The sequence below is a fragment of the Prionailurus bengalensis genome, chromosome A3 (genome assembly GCF_016509475.1).
Source record: "Prionailurus bengalensis isolate Pbe53 chromosome A3, Fcat_Pben_1.1_paternal_pri, whole genome shotgun sequence".
In the NCBI taxonomy this organism is placed as follows: Eukaryota; Metazoa; Chordata; class Mammalia; order Carnivora; family Felidae; genus Prionailurus; species Prionailurus bengalensis.
The window spans coordinates 119,709,528-119,731,510 of record NC_057354.1 but is presented as its reverse complement, the minus strand read 5'-3'; the positions used below and the strand labels follow the sequence as shown (position 1 = coordinate 119,731,510).

The 21,983-nt window shown below is 50.5% G+C and overlaps 1 protein-coding gene, 1 non-coding gene and 1 pseudogene across 2 annotated transcripts; all 3 read right to left on the bottom strand.

Annotated features, from left to right (window-relative positions):
- Nucleotides 1-763: 763 nt before the first annotated feature.
- On the bottom strand, nucleotides 764-1,598 carry LOC122467115 (annotated as a pseudogene).
- A 2,865-nt stretch (nucleotides 1,599-4,463) lies between these two features.
- Nucleotides 4,464-4,567, bottom strand: LOC122467357. Its single transcript, XR_006292902.1, has one exon. It is a non-coding gene; the product is annotated as a U6 spliceosomal RNA (small nuclear RNA).
- A 4,415-nt stretch (nucleotides 4,568-8,982) lies between these two features.
- ADGRF3 (adhesion G protein-coupled receptor F3) lies at nucleotides 8,983-18,563 on the bottom strand. The gene is made up of 12 exons (XM_043604364.1): nucleotides 18,183-18,563; nucleotides 16,712-16,772; nucleotides 16,160-16,300; nucleotides 15,514-15,687; nucleotides 14,788-15,033; nucleotides 13,846-14,055; nucleotides 13,199-13,342; nucleotides 12,831-13,027; nucleotides 12,253-12,432; nucleotides 9,955-11,334; nucleotides 9,442-9,483; nucleotides 8,983-9,354 (listed from the first exon to the last, which is right to left on the bottom strand). Exons 1-12 carry the CDS (start codon nucleotides 18,264-18,266, stop codon nucleotides 9,193-9,195), a joined length of 3,021 nt encoding a protein of 1,006 aa, XP_043460299.1. The 5' UTR covers nucleotides 18,267-18,563; the 3' UTR covers nucleotides 8,983-9,192.
- Nucleotides 18,564-21,983: the final 3,420 nt, after the last annotated feature.

Sequence of the window (21,983 nt, the reverse complement as noted above, 5' to 3'; positions counted from 1 at the left end):
AAGGGGCACTTCACTTCAGGGGTATTCTTTCCAAATACCCATTAGCCCAGTTGGGTCATAAAAAAAACATGCAACACAAACTGAGGGACATCTATACAGAATGTGTTCAAAACTATCAAGTTCACAAAAAAGAGAATACGGAGAAACTCAGACCAGAGGAAGCTAGGGAGACATGACAAATGTACTATGGTATCGTGGGTTGGATTTGAAACAGAAAAAGGACATTAGTGGAAAGATCTGGAAATAATGGTGTTTTGTTTTTTACCTTTTTATCCTCTTTAATCCTATAATCACAAAGTAAGAAAAGTTTAGATTTCAGTTGATGTTAAAGTCCGTTTCTATTTCTAGTGGCTTTTAAAAATTTACATACTAGATATATATTTTGTAAAAAATCAAATGAATACTTATAGGCACGCCTGGGTGGCTTAGTTGAGCATCAGCTCTTGCCTCTGGCTCAGGTCGTGACCCCAGGGTCGTAGGATTGAGCATTGGGCTCCACACTGAGTATGGAGCCTACATAGAATTCTCTCTTTCTCTCTCTCTCCCCCTCCTTCCCTCCCTCTGCCACTCTTTTCTGCTCACTTGCATTTTCTCTCTCTGTCTCTAAAATAGTAAAAAAGAAAATGCCATTGCCAATCCAGTGTACGTACTATAGGGAAAAAAAACATAGCTTGAGATTGATTTTTCTGTTAACTCATTCACTTTAGTAGACCAGTCCCAGTGACCATCTGAAGTATATGAAACCCAAAGACTTACAGGCTCTTCACCTATTCCTCAGACTCTGGTTGCTACTGGTCACTAATACTGTCAAAGATGGACTTTCAGACACATCTTTCCTAAAGTTCAAAAATGGCACCTGGTGGCTCAGTCGGTTAAGCCTCTGACTCTTGATTTAGGCTCAGGTCATGATCTCACAGTTCCTGGGCTCAAGCCCTGAGTTGGGATTCTCCCCCTTTCTGCTCCTCCCCCGCTCATGCACACGTGCACTCCTGTGAAGGACCTCTCTCAAGCCTTTGTTTTCTTGTTCAAGTTGAAATATTTGTTCCAGTACCTTGCACCCCTGTTGCTTTTCAGTTTCAATGGCTTTCCTCATTACTGCTGTCATTTCCGTTATCTGATCAACATGCAGTTGGAATTTCTGATTTGCTTCCAAGTGCCTCCTCTCCGGTCCATGTTGAGATGTTTCAAAGATGTGTCAGGATGCATCAAAGAAGACTCCAGAGCTGTTACAACAACCCATGTCAGTCTGGGAGTGCTGCTCTTTTGACTTCATTATATCCAGATCATCTTTTTTGCTAGCCGTTAGCAGTCTAACTATGGATGTTCTTCCAGGTATGTATGCAATTCTTAGTTCTTTGGTTGTACTTCTCTGATTTGTCTGCTTTCTTGCTGGATTCCCATAACCAACGCGGACTGTGGCCAATGTCTTGCAACTTCGTTAAGCTCTTGAATTTCTTCCTGATCCTGCTCATCACGTCTGCTCACTTGTTGAGAGCGGTGGTTTGCTCGGTCGGAGATTCTGCTGCGTCCTCAGGATCTCTCAGTCTTTCAGCAAGCGCATCAGCATCAGTGAGTGCCTTGTCAGTTGTGCAACTCATTTCTAAAGGAGTATTCTGGTCTCCCTCCCCTGCAGCCATCAGCTGTGGTGTTAGGACCCAAAGCCTCTGCTAACTGGGGCCCACGCGGCCAAGGGAAGAGACTCCTCTCGCCTGTTCAGCTTCTTCAGCAAGCAGACGCAGAACCCAGCAGAGGCAGTCAGTGGAGGGGCGGCTGGAGGGGGCAGCAGGGCTGAGCCCCATCACTGGCCCAAGGAGAACCTTCTGGAGATAAGTTGGTTTTTGTTTAAGCCCAGAAATAAATCTGATGTGGTCCGATGATTTTTGGCAAGAGTGCTAAGACCGTTTAATGGAGAAAGGACAGTCTTGTCCGCAAATGGTGTTGGGAAAATGGGCCACCTGCAAAAGAATGAAAGTTGGACTCTTACCTTACACCATGTACAAAAATTAACTCAAAGTGAATCAAAGACCTAAACATAAGAGCTAATTTGATAAACTTCTTAGAAGAAAACAGGAAAAGCTACATGACATTAGATTTGGCAATACTTTCTTGGCCGTGACACCAAAAACACTGGCAACAACAGCAACTAAATAGGTTGGACTTCATCAAAATTAAAAATTTCTGTGCATCAGGGGCGCCTGGGTGGCTCAGTTGGTTAGGCATCCGGCTTCGCCTCAGGTCATGATCTCATGGTCCGTGAGTTCAAGCCCCGCGTCAGGCTCTGTGCTGACAGCTCAGAGCCTGGAGCCTGTTTCAGATTCTGTGTCTCCCTCTCTCTCTGCCCCTCCCCTGTTCATGCTCTGTCTCTCTCTGTCTCAAAAATAAATAAACGTTAAAAAATTTAAAAAATAAAAAATTTCTGTGCATCAAAGGGCAACCTATGGGAGAAAATATTTGCAAGTCATATATCTGATAATATCCAGAACATACAAAGAACTCTTACAACTCAACAACCAAGAAATAACCCAGTTTAAAAATGGGCAAAGGATTTAAATAGGCGTTTCTCTAAAAAATATATACAGATGACCGATAAGCACATGAAAAGAAGTTCAATATCACTAGTCAACTAGTTCAACATCATTAATCAAAACTACACCGAGATACCACCTCACATCCATCAGGATACCTGTTATCAAAAAACCAGAAAATAGGGGCACCGGGTGGCTCAGTCTATTGAGCATCTGGCTTCGGCTCAGGTTATGATCTTGTGGTTTGTGAGTTCAAGCCCCGAGTCGGACTCTGCTGCCAGGTCAGAGCCTAGAGCCTGCTTCTGAATCTGTGTCTCCCTCTGTGCCCCTTCCCTGCTCGCTCGCTCGCTTGCTCTCTCTCTCAAAAATAAATAAAAATATTTTTTAAAAAAACCCACAGAGGGGCGCCTGGGTGGCGCAGTCGGTTAAGCGTCCGACTTCAGCCAGGTCACGATCTCGCGGTCCCTGAGTTCGAGCCCCGCGTCGGGCTCTGGGCTGATGGCTCAGAGCCTGGAGCCTGTTTCCGATTCTGTGTCTCCCTCTCTCTCTGCCCCTCCCCCGTTCATGCTCTGTCTCTCTCTGTCCCAAAAATAAATAAAACGTTGAAAAAAAAAAAAACCCACAGAAAATAGCACACGGTGGTGAGGATGTAAGAGAAACCAGAGCCTTTGTACCCTGTTGGTGGGAATATAAAACGGTCCAGCTGCTATGGAAAACAGTATGATCGTTCCTCAAAAGATTAAAAATAGAATTATTATATGATCTAGCAACTCCATGTCTAGGTACGTACCCCAAAGAATTGAGAGCAGGGATTTGTGCACCCACATTCATAGTGGCATTATTCACAAGAGCCAATAGGGGAAAGTGACCCGAATGTGCATTGACAGCTGAATGTGTGTATACGTATACACACGGTAGAGTACTATGCAGCCTTAAAAAGGGAGGCAGTCCTATCACGTGCTACAACATGGATGAACCTTAAGTGAAATAAACCAGTCACCGAAGGACAAACACTGTATGGTTCTACTTATATAAGGTATACAAAATAGTCACCTTCGTTGAGACAGGAAGTGGAATGACGGTTACCAGGGACTGGAGTGGGGGGAATGGGGAGTTGCTGAATAGGTATAGAGTTTCAGTTTCGAAAGATGAGTTCTGGGGGCGCCTGGGTGGCGCAGTCGGTTAAGCGTCCGACTTCAGCCAGGTCACGATCTCGCGGTCCGGGAGTTCGAGCCCCGCGTCAGGCTCTGGGCTGATGGCTCGGAGCCTGGAGCCTGCTTCCGATTCTGTGTCTCCCTCTCTCTCTGCCCCTCCCCCGTTCATGCTCTGTCTCTCTCTGTCCCCAAAATAAATAAACGTTGAAAAAACATTTAAAAAAAAAAAAAAAAAGAAAGATGAGTTCTGGAGATTGGTCGCACAGCACTGTGAATGTACCTTCCACTGTGCAACTGTATGCTTGGTTAAAGTGGTAAATTTTCCGTGTTTCACCACAAAAAAATTTTCTTAGTGTTACGTTGATCACATTCAGAGTAAAAGTTACCTCTGGGCGGGAGGCAGTGGGATCGGATTGGAGAGGGCTTTCGTGGCGTCTCTGAAGTTCTAGGTCTGCAGTTAAGTCACGTTCACCCAGCTTTACATAAGTTATATGCTATTTCTAAACATTCTTTTTTTTATATTAAATATAATTTATTGTCGGATTGGTTCCCATACAATGCCCAGTGCTCATCCCAACAGGTGCCCTCCTCAGTGCCCATCACCCACTTTCCCCTCTCCCCACCCCCCCACCCCCCCTCAGTTTGTTCTCAGTGTTTAAGAGTCTCTTATGGTTTGCCTCCCTCCCTCTCTGTAACTTTTTTTCGCCCTTCCCCTCCCCCATGGTCTTCTGTTGAATTTCTCAGGATCCACATATGAGTGAAAACATATGGTATCTGTCTTTCTAAAAATCTGGAACGCTGCACGAATTTGTGTGTCCTCCTTGCACAGGGGCTGTGCTAATCTCTGTATGGTTTCAATTTTAGTATATGTGCTGCCGGAGCGAGCACTGTTTCTAAACATTCTATGCGTAAGAGAAACTGAGCGATTTTCGGTAGTGTGACTGCTACAAAAGACGACCCTTGGCTGTCATGGTTACAGATGCCTCCATCTAAAGTACACATTGCTGGGGCACCTGGGTGGCTCAGTCGGTTAAGCATCTGACTTTGGCTCAGGTCATGATCTCACAGTTCGTGAGTTCGAGCCCTGCATCGGGCTCTGTGCTGACAGCTCAGAGCCTGGAGCCTGCTTCAGATTCTGTGTCTTCTCTCTGCTCCTCCCCTGCTCATGCTCTGTCTCTCTCTCCTTCAAAAGTAAATAATAACATTAAAAAAAAAAAATAAAGTACACATTGCTGTTTGTTCTCAGGTACCTCGAACTGGTTACGCTATTTTTTTTAATGTTTATTCATTTTTGAGAGACAGAGAGGGAGAGAGTACAAGTGGAGGAGAGACAAAGAGTGGGGGACAGAGGATCCAAAGCGGGCTCTGCCCCGACAGCAGACAGCCCGACGTAGGTGGGGCCGGAACTCACAAGCCGTTGGATTAGGACCTGAGCCAAAGTCAGATGCTCAACCCGGTGAACCGCCCAGGTGCCTGCCCCCCTCCCCGGTTATGCTGTTCTTAAAGATCCCAACTTAAGTGCCTCCCTTTTCATGTAACACTTTAATTAGACCCTTTGTTCCACCAAATAACCATTTGGGAGGAGAGCCTTGACTTGCCCTCATCTCTCATTCACACTTCAGAAGTGCACTTCCCCCCTGTGCTCCCCTCCCTCACCCGCCACCCCCCCCCACGCCCCACCCCCACCGGCCCTCCAGCTGTTTGCTTCTCATGGTCTCTGATTCTGAGCAAAAGTCCCTGTTCTTGCTGTGGTCTGTATAGTTCATTCATTCAATAAATACTTACTGAGTGCCTGTTACATGTCAAGCATATTTTAGATGCTGAAGCTACAGCAACCAGCAAACCAGACACATTCTTTGCACCTTTGCACCCATCTTTCCAAAGAGAGGAATCCTAATTCTCAGCCTATCTTCTCCCCCTACCCTTTCTCATTTACGTTTTAAATTTTTTTCTCCAGGTCTCTCCAATTCCAGTCTCTCTCAAGGAATGAAAAGCAGTAGCAGAGTCTCCAGTCTTCTTCTGGGACTTAATGGATGACTCAGAGGTCCTCTGTCTGTGTCCACTGTGGTTTATCTGGGACTCTGAACTGGTATGTTATGCTCTTTCAATGAAGAGGGATCGTTGGTTGAGAGGAAATGGGAGAATGTGGGGATGAAGGACAAAAACACTGAGGAAAAATACTACTCTGGAAAGAAATGCATCACTGTGAAAGAGACCAAGCATTTAGACATGTTGGCAATGTTTGTACCTGCCCTAAACTCAACCAGGAGCCCCTTTCCCCCTCCACGCTTAGGGAACTGTCAGCGATCAGACAGAATTGATTCCCAAAACAGAAGTCCAAGCTTCCTTGAGAACCTCTAATGTAGTCCACCCTTCTGTACAAATCTAAATTCCAGGGGTATTTTGTTTATGGGTTTGTTTTTGTTGTTGTTGTTGTTTTGGTTTTTTTTTTTTTTTTGCTTGACAAGTTTCTATTTTTAAATATGCAAAATGTTCAGAAGAACTCTTTCAAAATAACATTTTTTCTACCATAGAAACACATGCTCATTGTAAAAAATAATTCAAATAATATTTACAGAGCAAGAAAAAAGTGAAAAATCAAGTAGCAAGATACTGTTAATATTTTGATATCTCTCTTTTTCAGTGCACACATATTTGGACACAAAGGGACCCAATTTTGGTATGGACCAAAATTGGCTGGTATAATGCTGTTCTGGAACCCTTTTGTCTTACTTAGCTGTAGAGCCTAAACATTTTCCCGTATCAGTAGGTGTAGCTATACGTCGTCATTTTAAATGACCACATAGCACTCCTTTGGTAAATATATCCTCATTGGTTTTACCAAGTGCGCTTTGTGGAGGATATAAACACACTGGAACGCACATCCTTGGTACATTCATCTGCTCACTTGTCTGCTTATTTCTTTAGGCCGTCTTTTTAGAAATGGAATTTAGAAATGAAATCTTTACTTTCTTATATTTACCTCCAGAACTTTCTTTTCAGTCTTTCTTTATGTGACAACCAAGGGAACGAAGGCTTAATGTCACTTCATTTGTCAATCCTAATGTGTGTTTTTAGCAGCAAAGCATGCATTGAGTGTGTGTCGTCATTTGAGAAGGAAATATGAGAATGTATATTTCTACAGAAGCACACTCAGGGGTCTCTGCTGCTTTTAAAGCGAACGTGTATTATTTGAACTCTTCACAAATAATTTTATAATTTAAGAAATTAAGACTGTAAATATTAATGAAGTACAATTGAGACAGGACCCTGTGGCCAGGGAAACCAGCAGGCAAAGCCCTCGCTGTTTCAGTGGCTGCCCGCCTCCCGTGGGGGCTGGAACAAGTCCGAGGCATAGAACGGTTACAAGTGCCCTGCTGAGTTGGTATCTTCTATTTGAACGAAACAATTGAATCCATGTAGGGAACTATTCAGGCTGACTTCTGTACAATGAAAATACACAGATCCATGTTTATAAGAAAATTGTTTTCAAGAGCATATTCATTTCAACAGAAAGCATTCCCATTCCATTTTATAAAAATAGCCATGACTTTTGTAATTTAACAAAGGCTCATTCATAAGAATTTTTTTCCATTTCTCTAGTTGAAAAATTTTTCAGAACCCTCCCATCATCTTGTGGATTCCATGAGTTAATTCAACTAGATGTCTTGGTATCCTCTCAAGGCTTTAAAAAAAAATTTTTTTTCTTCTCCATATCTAGTCTTAGCTTGAGCCTGTCACATTTATTGATTGATTGATTGATTGATTTGTTAGTTTATGTTTTTGTTTACTTTTTGAGAGAAAGAGAGCAAGGGAGGGGCAGAGAGAGAGGGAGACACAGAATCCCAAGCAGGCTTTTTTGCACTGTCAGTGCAGAGTCTGATGTGGGGCTCGAGCTCATGAACCTCGAGATCATGACCTGAGCCCAAATCAAGAGTCAGATACTGAACAGACTGAGCCACCCAGGGGACCTGAGCCTGTCACTTTTAAATGCCCCCTTTTGTCATCTTGTTGCCTTAATTCTTAGCGGTCTGTGGCAACTTCCTCTCTACTTTAAAATCATTAATGCGCTCTTACAAAGGTTCTTAGATCGGTGACTGTATACATTCGTACATCGATGAAACTTACAGTTATACTGATATTGTTGGAAAAGTTAAAGAAAGAGGGACCTATTAACTTCACCTTTTCCTAAACTTTGAAAAGAAACGAACCAAAATCTGTCCTTCACCTTTAATGTTTGCAAGAGTAGAGTTCCTGTCATCAGTCATCCTTTCATCATAGCTATGGAGAAGAAATAATCAGAAAAGAAGTCACTGAGTAGTTAAAAATAAAACAATTTTTAGCAAATCTATCCGGACCAGGAACTGTCGATTGGTCAAAAACTGGTTGAGATGGTTTTACTTGCAATTATTTTGAACTTTAATATCTGTCGATTACGTTTACAGCAAAGGCAGGCTTATTCAACAGGTAGCTTTAGCTAGTTTTTCATGCTCTTTTTGCTTGGATAGTTTAGGGGTGTGGGCAGGTGACCTGCGAGAGAAGGGAACGTGACGAGTGGAGACATTAGCCTGTCTGTGCGGGGGCGCTGAGCTCTCGGATGGGGGAAGGGCTCAGAGCCCCGGGCCATGGCTCATCCTGGTGGATTCTGGCACGTTCCCCCAACTCCCTCGGATGGGCTCTGCGTGTGGTTCACTCAAAGCCTCTGCCTTCTCCGCGAAAGGGCTCGCCCTGAAGCTCTGGGCTGGTGAAGCAGACCTTTCACCGCCTCTGCAGGCTGCCCACCCCTCTGGACACCAAGCCCAACAATGGCGATTCCTTCAAGGCAAGGGTTTTCCAGGACGATTAAGAATTTGACAGCGCACAAAGGAATTTTCAGAGTGGACTGAACCAAGGCTTGGTGGTGGTAAAACTCCCTGCTCTCTGAGGTCTCCACCTTCCCCGTCCCATCAAGAAATGTCTCTGCTGGAAAAGTCTGTTTTCCACCCGTGGGCCGGGACCGTCAATCACGTGAAGAGGAGCCTTCTTGGCCAGGAAGCCCTTTGCTAGCCTCCGCTTCTGTCCATGCCAAGCACGCTGCCCCCAGGAAGGCCTGCTTCTCACCTGGTGTCTTCACTTCTTCCTTTGCTCTGCTCCGGGATGTAGGTTTCATATGTAGCCTAGGAAGGGGCCGGAAGGCCCAATTGCAGGGCGACTATTATTATTATCGACTCTCTTTTGATGAGCTTGTGCCCATTTTCACGTTCTCACCTGCCTGGGGCCGCAGTAGCCCTAAGGAACTTGGTTCTCAGCTATGCTGACTCCCATGCTTACCGATCCTACATTTCCCTTCATATAGTAACTGGAGGCAGATTTTCAAATGGAGAAACCAGGGGCTAAGAGAGTCCCCAGCAGTCCAGGTTGTAATCAGGAGCCCAGGAACCTGACTCCGACTGCTCTGACGGAGCTCCTGTCTCCATCGTTGGGGACTTCGAGCCTGGAAAGTGCTCATTCTAGAAGACAATCCCAAGCTTCTCTCAGCCTCTAGCTGTGCCTGTCTCCTCTCGGGAAGGCTGTGGAACGGCTGCGTCTGACCCCGTAGTGGGAGAACTGAGAATTTGAAGCCAATAACTCACCAGGGAGATGGTGGAGTTGGGGGACTGGGAGCGGCAGAAGCGTTTGAGTAAAGCCTCTCGTATCTGCAGGACAGGTAACGCCCTCGTTACGCCAGCCAAAGGCCTGGCCTGGGCACCGCAATTGGGCAGAGGTTAGGTGGGCAGACTCACCTTCTTGTCCATGAGGCAACCAAACAGTAAGATGAAGACACCCTTAACGGGGGGATACGGGGATAAGTTAGTCATGGAGGAAGGAATCAACCGAAATCGACTCCCTCCCCCTCCTCTTCCTTCAGCCTCTGTCGTCCTGTCTAATTTGTGTCCCGAGGCTTCCCATCTAGGGTGTTCTGGGCATTAGCACCGCTCGGTGCATAGAATCCATTTCAGGTGCTTCTCTGACCGCTTTGGTTACCAAGGGAATATCAATATCAGTTTGGGTACTGACAATTCCCTGACGTCTCTGCCCAAACCAGATACTGTTTCGCAGATGAGAAAACCAGAGCTCCCAGAGGTTTGTCCAAAGTCCTCCAGCGAGTCCGTGGAGGGACTGCGGCCCAGACCTACGTCTCCTAAAATTCCTGAGACTGCTTCTCCTGCTCCACCTCGACCCCTCCTCAAGAAGGCACTGGCAGTGACCTAGACCATCTAAAAGGGCAAAAGCACAGCCGGCGCTTTAGCACCCACCTGGGTGGTGTTGAGAATCGTGAAGATGTAGTGAGGCACTGTGGAGACTTCCTCCAGCAGGGTGGCCAGGCCCAGCCCCCAGGTGAGGCCGAAGATGGGCGTGAGAACGAGCAGGGCTTTGATCACCGCCAGAAGGGCTTGGCGCCTCTCCGCCCGGGGCCCCTCTGACGGCAAAGGCCTCAGGAGCTTCCGCACGGCCATGGCGAGTACCAGCCCGTTCACGCCCACTATGGCCAGCACTGGCCCCACGAAGGTGTAGAGCGCCCCTCCCTTCCCACTTAACCAGCACGCCCCCTCCCTCAGGTATTGCCCTCGGGGTAGGTAGAGGGCCAGGGCGGCACCTGCAAACCCCATCGGGCACACGTAGCCGAGGACCACCATCAGGGAGAGTACTCGGCACTGGGACAGCTGATCGAAGACGAAGAGCAGCTGGTGGGCCAGCATCAGGGCCTGAGCCAGCATCCAGAAAAAGGTGGCCAGGTAGAGGAAATGACAGAGGAAGGCAGCGGCCAGGCAGAGCGGGCTTCGGGGCCCCGGAGGAAGCAGTGGGGCTCCCAGGAAGCAGGCGTCTGCGGCCAAAAGGCAGAGCACCACGTTGAGCAGGGCCGTGTGGCGTAAGTAGGCGACTTTGCTCTGTACCACCACTCTCCAAACCAGCCTGTACACACCTAGGCACACAAGCAGTGCCACGATGGAGGCCCCCAAGCCCACCTGACTCAGCCGCTCCAGGGTGAGGTTTTCCGGAACAGTGTTTGGGGACGTGAGGACGGAGAAAGCGGTGAGGTGCCGACAGACGCATCGGGTGGTGGGGCTGGCACGAGCTGTCTGCGCCTGGCACCCTTCGTCCGACCAGCCCCCCTTGCCCCGGAAGAGGCTGTGGTCCCAGAAGACACAGTGCGGAGTGCTACCCGTGCCCCCGAAGTCCATGATGACTTCTCCCTGGTCGAAGGCCTGCCCACCTGCCATGACGGAGATGGCGAGGACCAGGCCGGGAGTGGCATAGACGGAGTCCCCCAGCCCCTGCCCGTAGCTTGAGGGCAGAAGGCGGTCCAGTTTCTGCAGCACCAGGCTAGTAATACTGACGTTGGTGCCGTTACGGCCCAGCGGGGCCAGGGAGCACCTGGGAATGTGGGCCCGCAGCGGGGGCTGAGTGCGGAAGGAGACTCTGTAGTCAGCGGGAAACGGCCCAAGCAGCTGGGTCTGCAGCCGCACGTTTTGCAAGCTGAAGGAGAAGGGGTGATCCTGAGGGCACAGACTGCGTGCCAGGGTCTCCACAGCCAGCAGGAGATCTGAGCCTGTCGAGGGCTTCTGGGCCTGGGCTGGGGTCCACAGAGAGCTGGTGTCCAGGTCTAGGACCTTGTCTGTGGTTTTCAGGAGAGCCTGCGGCACCCAACAGAGAGAGCCCAGCAAAGAGATGAGCGCTGGCCGCTAGAACCCACGGCGCTGCGTCAGGGGCGCTGGGAACCAGAGGCCCCAGACCTACCTTTCTTAGGCTTGCGGAAGAGACCCAAGAGGGGAGGGAAAGGGGAAGGGGAAGACAGGCCCGAGAAGGGAGAGTTTCTAGATGGGAAGAACGGGCAGCCGTTGGGCTAACCACCGGGGTGGCTTCAAGTACGTGGTCTCCCGATGCGCATCCAGCGCCTCCATCTGACGACCTTTCTCTCGCCTCCATCCCTTGGGCCACCCAGGGTGAAGGGGGCCCCTCTCCAATGCCTTGACCCCAACAGGTCTGTTAAGCTAGGAGTGGGGCCCAGTGGTTAGCGGGCACGATGTTCTGAAGTGGAAGGCCACATGCATGTCTGTCCACCCACATGTGACCTACATTCCCGGATGGAGGGCGCAATGTCATTGGCCCTGGTTATTCTTTTGGATGCAGCTTAATGGTCGTCAGTCGTTGCCCACGCTGGGAGCTGGTTCAGGTGAGTCCAGCAAAAGCTGAGGACGTGGGGACCTCCATGTAGGTATCGTGTGTGTGCGTGTGTCTGGGCGCGTGAGTTTACCCCATATCCACCCATCTCTGCGTGTACATAAATGCTTCTGAACTCGTGTCTTCACATCCCTTCCTGCCTTCCCCGACCTCCCACGTGTTCCCAGCCTCAGACCTTGTCCATATTCGATGGCCTTGGAAACCGATGTCCAAGGGGCGAGATGGACCAGGAGAGCAGACACTCAGACTCTCTCGAAAGGTCTGCCTTCTGACAGCCCATGGTGATGCCAGAGGGACAGAAGTGCCCAGAGGTAAAGAGCTTCGGGCCCCCACCACCCCGGCGGCCCCCCGCCGTGGCTCAGAGATCTCACCTCCAGGGCGCTGCGGTTAAGCTGTATTCTGGCATCCACCACCACCTTGGCCAGGAAGGATATGGTGCCCAGCAGTGCCAATAAGTCAGAGGGCGAGCTCACCACCTTCGCCTGCTCCGACAGCTCAGCCAGGATCTGTGGCGCCTCCACAGCAGGCCAGCCCTGGCCTGCCCGCAGCAGCTGAGACAGACCAGACACAGCAGGAAGTGGGGGGGGGGGGGGGATGGGCGAGTCGTCACAAGGGAGGGGCCGCTCCTCCCCCATCCAGCTCTTTCCTCCCCAGCCCTGCTCCAGTCCCCGGGGGAGCGGGAAGCCACACGGAAGGAACTCACACCCGTGTTAGTGGGCTGGACACTTGGTGGAATTAGGATTGGAGGAGAGCGCCCTTCCCACCATGAGAGTCTCGTGCATCTGTGGCCCCCACCCTCATACCCTGGCTCTGCCAGGCTCCGGTTCAGGGAAGGTGAGGGGCCTCCAGGCCAGGCCTCAGGGGGAAAGGGTTCTAAAGCTAGGTCCCGAGCGAGAAAGGGGTAGGTCATGGAGGGCGAGGCCTGGAGCAGCGGGGCTTGAAGCTTTACCCAGGCTCTGTGAAACAAGGCCAGGACCCCTGCGTCCGTGCAGCCGCCGTGGATGGGCTCCCAACTGCCATCAGGCCCGCAGGTCCGCTTCACCACACCTGTCCTGTTCACTGGACACGGGGCCTGTGCCACGTGGCCAGCCTTGGTGACATTCCAGGCAACAGCTGAGGAGTCCTCAGGGCAGGTGGCGTCTCCGTCTGAAGAATGATACCAAGGAGGCTCAGCAACCGTGGTCTAGCCCCAGCCTCTCCCGCGTTCGGGGTCTGGAGACTGGCCGTGTGGCCCAGTGTGGGGGAAACGTCGAGGAGCTCCCAGGGCGAGCAGGTGAGAGCTTGGACCCAACCAGCTGGACCCCGAGCCCCACGTACCCTGGATGATGGTGACAGAGACGGGGACCCTGAGAGGGGTCAGTCCTGGGCTCTGCAGCTCACAAGTATACGTGGTGTCAGCGGCAGGGCAGCGCTGAACGGTCAGCACGAGGCACCAGGAGCCTGGCGTGTTGACTAAGGAGGCTGAAGGTGACACGAGAGAGAGGGGAGCGGTTACTGGGCCTGGAGCAGACCCAGAACCCGGCCGGCCCAGAGATGCCCTTTCAGTCTCTAGCAACTTCGGAAGCAGATGATGCCGTGGGGCAGAGTGGAGTTGTGTGCGAGCATCAAACTGCAGAGGCGGAGCTTGGGTCTTGGTGAAGGGCGCCTGGGGGTCTCTAACCAGCCCCAGGACTCGAAGCCAGCTTGCAAAATGGGGACTATCATCAAAGGAACTTCACAGAGTGTGTGGCCAGAGTTCATTAAGGTCGTGGGAAAACATTTTGTGAGCAGTTATCTACACTCATGCGGTTACTGCTGTATCAGGAGGGTTAAGATCGCTCACGGGGTAACCACGGTATTGAATGAACTTGGACCCGGAGCCCCACGTTGAACTGCAGCCTCTCTGCTTCCTGGGAGTTGAACAGCCAGCTGCTTGGAGGACACCAGCTGCCCCTTGTCCCCTGAGCCAGACACAGCGCTCGTACCTTTGCTGCCCTCTGCGGGGCTCCAGGAAGCCGTGTAGACCAGGTGTGTGCTGGGGAGGCAGCAGCTCAGCTGGAAACCGGGGCTGGTGGCGCAGGAGATGGAGAGCTGGTCTGGAAGCCGGGCCACGTCTGTCACCTGCAGGGGCACCTTCACCACCTGGTACAGCTCCCACCTGAATCCCTGAGCTTCGAAGCGGCACGTGTACTCACCTGCAGATACACACCTGCTGTACCTCCCGGCTCCTCCGGCCCCACCCCTGCGCCGCAGAAGCTCTCCTGCCAGGTCTGGCCTCTGCTTAAGCCCAGCAAGAAAGATCCCTGCCTGGGTGGCTCAGTCGGTTGCACATCTGACTTCGGCTCAGGTCATGGTCTCACAGCTCGTGGGTTCGAGCCCCACTTCGGGCTCCGTGCCGACAGCTCAGAGCCTGAAGCCTGCTTCGGATTCTGTGTCTCCCTGTCTCTCTGCACCACCCCCCCCACTTGTGCGCGTGCATGCGGGCTCTCTCGCTCTCAAAAATAAATATTAAAAATTTAAGAAAGAGAGAGAGAGAGATCCCTGCCTTGGAAGGGGTTTCTAGGAGGAAAAGCACTGGAGAAGAGGCTCCTAACTTTTGTTTTTAATAGCCTGGAACCTCGAATCCTAAGGTGAACCTCTTCCCCACCAGGAGATGCCTTTCCAGCACTGCTCGCTGCCACTGCAACATCTTGATGAAAAACAGGCGTCTGTTCTCTGCTGAAATGGAAGCCCATTCTCTCGATTGTTCACCTCCGGGCCTTTGTTTCCCCAGAATGGGTAAATGGGAAGATGAAAAGGGAAAAGAAGGGGAGAGAAGAAGAGCAGGAAGGAGAGGAGAGGGAGGAGGGGGAAGGCAAGGTGCGGGAGGAAGGACAGAGGAAGAGGAGGACGGAGAAGAGAGATGAGAGGAAGGGCAGGCTGGCTACCTGCCCATTTATGCGAGATGTTGAGGATGCTGAGGACAGCCTGGCCCGGGCTGGAGGTCAGGGACACCTGTGTCCCCGGCTGCAGGAGGATGGGTCTGGGGCTCCCCGCAGGCCGCAGGAACCAGTTTAGGTTGGTGGTCTCATGGCTCGTGACGAGGGTCAGGTTCAGCGTGTTGCCAGGCATCTGCACCTGGGAGTTCAGGCTCAGTGTTCCGGGGACTGTGGGGAGGCAGGAGGCAGGGGCCGCTTAGAGCATGAATTGTGGCCCTCCACGTGGCTAAGCTCTCACTCCTTCCCCATCGTCCGAAGCCCATTCCTCCTCGCTTCCTCCCCACGTCCCCAATACTGTTTTGTTTTGTCCCTGGCTGCTGCAGTCCAGACCTATCTGTCATTGGGAACCAACGGGGAAGCCTTTTGGCCGGTGATTTCCACTTCCCTAGGTAACCTGGGGCTGCCGGAGCCCCTTCCTGGCCTTCCGGGGTCAACAGCAGTCACTCTAGCACTTTCTCTCCATGTCCATATGTCTCAGGAGTTCTGTTGTTCATTCGTCTCCCTACTCGGGCCCCAGGCTCAGGGCTGTGATCTACCAGGATAACTGGCATTTCTCCCACCACTGGGAGCCACTGGGCTTGGGTCGGCTGGCAGAAACACAAGGGTCAGAGAGGAGAAAACACGGGCTTTCTTTCACTTGTGCCCATTCGTTTCCAAGTTCCCAAACCTCCTCACCAGGTGGCAGCAGCTGGCAGTACCCGGCTTCAGGAGGGCTGAAGACCAGACAGCCACAGGGCCCGCGGCTGCGGGGACTCTGGCAGGAACGGCGACGGGAGCAGACGCTGGCGTTCCACTGGTACCCAGGGAGGCAGGCACAGTAGGTGTGGCCATCGTGATGGACATTACACTCTGGGGCAGAAGGAGGGGACAAGAAGTGGGCAGCCTGTGTGAGACAGCCAGGTAGTCAGGACCCGATGCCCGAGAGGCTCTAGGGCTGGGTGCCTGGAACAATCCCGAAGTCACAAGAGCCTCAGCCATCCGGGACTGCCTCCTCAGGCCAGGGTTCAAAGCAGCAGAGGTCCTGCTGGGCAAAGTCCTCAAGGGTTGGGGGCGGAGAAGTGCCAGCCCACCACCGGCTGCCTCTTGGGCCTCTGCAGAGTTTCGAAGAGGGGGGCATAGAACAGGAAGGAAAGGGTCTGTCTGGGGGGGAGATGGGGAAGGAGCCGGGCCTTGCAGACCCTCCAGGAAATGGAAAGGGGCAGCCGTTCAGGCAAGCTGGCCGCAGGCCTGGGAAGCCCAGGTTCCTTTCTGTCTGAGCCTCCTTCCCCCACAAGCAGTGTAAGGGCCACTGAGAGGCAAGGCTCCGTAGAATCCCCCCTACCTGTGGTGAGGCTGAGGCCGGCGAGAGTTGCTGGGGGAGAGGAGGCCGAGGCAAAGTGGGGAGTCAGGGTCCTGGAGAGTGTCAATGGCCAGGTCTGATTTGAAAAGTCCAGCTGTACATAGACTGAGACCAAGACTGATTCTACAGAGGAGAGACAGCAAGGCCAGGGTCCCCTTCTGCCTCCCACACCTGGCTGGTGACTGCCAGGACCCAGGGCAGGCCCCACCTCCCATAGGCCAGCTAGGAGCTGACAAGCCTCAAGAGGGCCATAGCCCTCGCTAGCTGGGGTGCGGTCACACACAGCTCCACGCCACCCTTCCCCCCAAACCCTCAGCTCACAGACGAGCCTCTCCAAGATGGAGGATTTTCTCAAGGCCTCTCAGCCAGAGAATTGGAATCTGGACCTGTGCGGCCGCCATGACCAGCCGTGGATCGGTACCTCCACAAGTGTGCCCTCTTCAGCCTCATTCCCCGCTCCCTCTGCTCCCCCCCCCCCCCGCTTCCCCTCCCTCCCCTCACCCCTTCCTCTTCCTCTCCACTCCATCCACTCACCACCTGCTCCACTCTTTTGGTTCAGTTGCTGCCCCGATTCCCCTCCAGCCTGACTCTGTCCCTGGAACAGAGCACGAGGAGAGACCTCTGAGAGGGGGCTGACCCCACATTTCTTCCAGGGACACCTTCTTCCCCAAGCAACTTGGGGACTAGCCTGAGTCATTTGGCATGACTCTACCTCTTTGAAGCTCTTCTCTCTCTTTTTTAATGTTTACGTTTGAGAGAGAGAAAGAGAGAATGGGGGAGGGGCCGAGAGAGGGTGGGAGGACAGAGAATCTAAATTGGCCTCCGTGCTGACAGCAGTGAGCCCCGATGTGGGGCTCGAACTCATGAACTGAACTGTGAAATCATGACCTGAGACGAAGTCAGACGCTCAACCGACAAAACTCAGATGCCCCTTGAAGCCCTTCTTTTTGCCTGTAATCCAGCAGGCACATCAGGAGGGGAAAGCAGGCTTCTGGGAGGAGGCGGCAGGGATACAGCCCCAAGGACCCCGCCAGGCCCTGCAAATGCCACCTGAACCCAGGAACCAGGCACACCCTGGAGAGTCAACATGCTTTGCTTAATTCCTTCCCGAATTTACCTGTCCCTGGGCCTCGAGGCTAATTGAAACGCTGTGTCTGGAATACCGGTGGGGAGGGCTGGGCAGAGCTAGCTGGGGCTCAGAGGCTTGGGGACTTCTATTCCCTCCGAAGGAACTGTGACCGAGGGTGGGCATAAGGCAGCATCTTCCCTCGGTCTCTTGTTCCTATAAATTATTTCCTTACCAACTCCTCCCTCTCCCAAAGTTGTACGTGAATGTGGGTATCTATCCAGAGACAGATACAGATATAGATACGGGTACGGATACAGATACAGATACGGATACAAATACAGGTACAGAGAGATACAAATATAGATATAGACGCTACCTGGGAGAAAATAGATCAAAAAGTGTTAATTCCAACTCTGCCGTCTTTCTTCAGATTCTCTCCTGTCCTCTATGCCGGTGGTTCCCAAATCTGGAAAATTTTTCTTTTCTTTCCATTTTTTATTTTTAATTTATTTTGAAAGTGAGAGAGTGTGAGCAGAGGAAGGACAGAGAGAGGGAGACACGATCCGAAGCAGGCTCCAGGCTCCGAGCTGTCAGCACAGAGCCCGATGCGGAGCTCAAACCCACAGACTGGGTGGTCATGACCTGAGCCAAAGTCGGACGCTCAACCGGCTGAGCCACCCGGGCGCCCCTTTCCTTTTAATTTTTAAAGGGCAAGCTTGACTGGGAGAGCCTTCTGGCATCACTGGAGTTCACAGTGACTCAAAGAAATAAAAGTTATCCCACAGCCTGGAAAATAAGACTGACCTCTCAGAGATTTTACAACAAACTGGGCTTTCTTTTTTACATGACTTCTCCCCCTGGCCCTTGCCCCTCCACCTGTCCCTTCATCCACAGCTTGCTGCGTCTTACCTGGGTCCTCCCCCCAGTTTTACTCACAGGTTGGGATACTTGAGCAGCTGGTGACCCCACCAGAGGGAGAGTCACAGCCAGGAGTAGCAGGGGGACAGCCGAGTAGATCATGGCTCAGTGGATCAGTCCTCCTGAGTCCTCAGGCTGCTGCATGATGCAAATTTCCTCCAAGAGGAGTTGGCAAGGCCCAGCACAGCCAGGATGGGGGGGAAGAGGGGACAGGAGTCGCCAAATTTACAGAGGAAGTGCTACAGCCTGTAACTAAGTCACATGGGCATCTAGGTCCCTGTGGGGCCACCTGGAACCCACATGCCCCAGTGAGAATGGTCTGCTCAGGTTCTGGGGTCTGAACCAAGAACTCAGTGAAGCGGAGACGGCTTGGGGGGGGGGGTGCTGCTCCTAGGTCACAGCCAGCAATGTGTCAATAAGCTAGGTTCAGTCATGTCTCCAGGGATCTGGGAAATCTGGATTGTCCTGAAACTTCCAGGAAGCTGGGTCATTGATCCCAGAGCCCAGAAAAGACGAACATTAGGGCTGTATGTATCAAACAGCCGAAGATAATTTCCAGAGTCTTAAATTTAACAAAGAGCCTGGGAAAATGCTGGGAGAGATTATCAAGTAATTTCACAAAATGGTTTTGAAGTGAGGATGGCTTTTCTAAACAAGACACAAAACCCAGAAAGCCAAAAAGAAAATGAAGCTTTAATTTGGGGATGAAAAGGGCATTAGGATAAAAAGGCAAAAGGTAACATGTTTGTAGTATGATGCCTGAATAAAGGGCCAACCTTAACATAAGAAATTTTTATCTTACAGCATTAAGATAGAACATGGATAAAAAATAAGAAAAAAAATCAGTTTACTGAAAAAGCAATGTCAATAGTTTGATATACATAAAAATCCACATTGAAATAAGACAATACTGTCATCTACTAATTATCAAAAGACAAGATATGTATCGATCATATTCAGTGTTGACAGAAGTGTAGTGATACGTGGGCACAAAAATGTGTGTATAAGGATGTTCAAGGCAGAGTTATTTGTGATAGTAAATGAGTTAAACAACCAAAATATCCATTCAAAAGGGACAATTCCAAACAACAAGACACTGTTGTGGAAAAAAAGTCAAGTAAACTCTATTTTGGACTGCATCTCAATATATATGGTGAAGTTTAAAGTGTATATTATGCTCACCTTTATGTAAAAAAAGGGAATCTATATTAAATACCTGTGCTTTCTATACCTAGAAAAGATATTTCTAGAATGGCTATTTCTGGAAAAACACATCAGAAAGTTGGCGAGTGTTGCTTCTGGGAAGGGGAGTAAGGATCTGGGTGTGTCTGGTATATATTTTTTCTAAACAGAGGCATGTATTTTTGTAATAAAAAAAAAAAAGAGGGGCGCCTGGGTGGCGCAGTCAGTTAAGTGTCCGACTTCAGCCAGGTCACGATCTCACGGTCCGGGAGTTCGAGCCCCGCGTCGGGCTCTGGGCTGATGGCTCAGAGCCTGGAGCCTGTTTCCGATTCTGTGTCTCCCTCTCTCTCTGCCCCTCCCCCGTTCATGCTCTGTCTCTCTCTGTCCCAAAAATAAATAAAAATGAGAAAAAAAAATTAAAAAAAAAAGGGTTGATTTTTTTTTTAATTTTTTTTTTCAGAAAGGGTTGATTTAAACACACACACACGCACACACACACACACACACAGATCCTAGAGTAAAAATCCAGTCTCAGTACATTTCTACTTCACTACCTCCTCAAGTCTCCCCTTGCTAGACGGTATGGAAGGCATAGGGGACACACAGAACAAATACATGCATGGGAAACAAAGACTTTGTAAGTAATTCATTTCAGAAAGCTTGAAAACGGTGAAGAATCGGGTTTGAGAACCAGTGTGAGAAGCTACAATGCTGGGCGTGGGATGCTATCAGCATGGTGAGAACCTTGCAGTGTAGCGGCAGGTGGTCTGAGACGCTCCTGGGGGATACAGGACACTAGCAGCATCTGCCACGGTCACCAAAGTGCACCAGTCAAAGCATGAAGTGGCCCCGGACAATGCTCGACAGGGGCTCCCGAGGAGCAGGGACTACAGAAGAGAGAAATGGAGCTGTTTCCGTAATTTTAGAGAAGTTCGACACATCCGTGCTGGCACAAAACAATGCCTAGAAAAGATTGGAAGGAAATGCTACAGGCTCTACAACGCGTCCGTTGGCTTGACCTCAGGATTCCCCAGGACCTAGTACCGTGCACCAGAGGCCTTAAGTAATATTTGTTTCAAGTGAATCAATCCACAGATGAAACACACCAAGATGTTAACGGTGGTTCTAACTAAATGGTAGGATTTGGCATGTTTTTCTGTGTTTCTGTGTTTTTCAATTTGGTACTCCATAATGGAAAAAAAGCCTTAATAAAAATGTCAAATCTTACAGTCTCAACTCCTTTCTTATGTACCAACCGGGTTCAGAGTTCTTCATGTTTGCCCAGGTGTCCCCGGTTTCCAGGAAGCACCTGCAGGTTGACTCAGGTCTCAGGCTTAGGGTGGGGTTCAGACAAAGTACTTACTGCTGCCACCAACGTACTCCCCAAGTCCAAGGCCAACCATATGGCGATTGGCCTCTATTGGCCTCTGCCCTGCCGGCAGCTTTTCGGTTGCACCCTGGGCCAAAGAAATTTCTTTTCCATTCCTTTGGGCTTTGAGCCCTCCAGGACACGTCAGCAGGGTCTTCGATAACAAAGGTTTGTGATCTGGGCTTCTCTTATCTGTATGCAAGCGGGTTATCTTAAAACCTCCTTTACTATATAAACTACTAATAGGTTACTAAAGAATAAATGTAGCTTAGACCTTTATCCCATGAGAATCCTAACTTCTTATTCTCTTTCCACCAGACATGGCATTACATTATTGGCAACAGTAAATGATAGATTGTTAGATTGGGAAGGGAACTTAGCTGAGATATTGATGCAGGCAGGCTGGGTCCAAGGATCCATCGTCGGGGCGGCGGCGGGGGGGGGGGGGGGGTCCTGCAGGACCAGGCAAGAGGCTACAGGGTAGAAGTCAAATGCAAGCTAGGAAGAAGTGAAAACAGAGTTTACTGAATAGCACGAGTGACAGAGAATAACAGATGAGTGCCTGGGAGACTCAGAAAGGAAAGGAGAGTTAGTCTCATTGTAGCTTGGGGTTAGCGGTTTATATTGGAAAGGGGTCCTGTATACGTGTTCCTTCAGGAATCCAGGGTCGGTCCCATCAAAGGTGAGTGACCGGTGAATAATAGGTTTTCTCCCTTCCGTCCTTCCTTCCCGCCTTCTTTCCTTCCTTTCTTTCTTTTAAATATATTTATTTATTTTGAGAGAGACAGAGACAGCATGAGTGGGGGAGGGGCAGAGAGAGAGGGAGGCAGAGAATCCCAAGCAGCCTCCATATTGTCAGCAAGGAGCCCGATGCAGAACTCGAACTCATGAAACTGTGAGATCATGACCTGAACGAAACCAAGAGATGGATGCTCAATCAACTGAGCCACCCAGGCACCCCGATAGGTGGTATTCCATAAATCGTTGAAGGTGGGGACTACCGATGCCACCTTCAGCCAGGTTTGTTTGACGCTAACGTTCTGGAACATATTTGGGATCCGGCTCTTCTTAGATCCTGTCAGGTGTTTGGGGCCTGAGGACGAAAAATGATGAACTCTCTTGCTTTCCCCCTTGGAGTGGGAACCCGAGTAGCTTCTCTGGTTTTTACTCAGATGCAAATAGAAATACAGAACATGAGTCAATAGGGCCGAGCAGGAAAACGGAGATGGAGCCTTTTAAATTTTTTTTTTTAACGTTTATTTATTTTT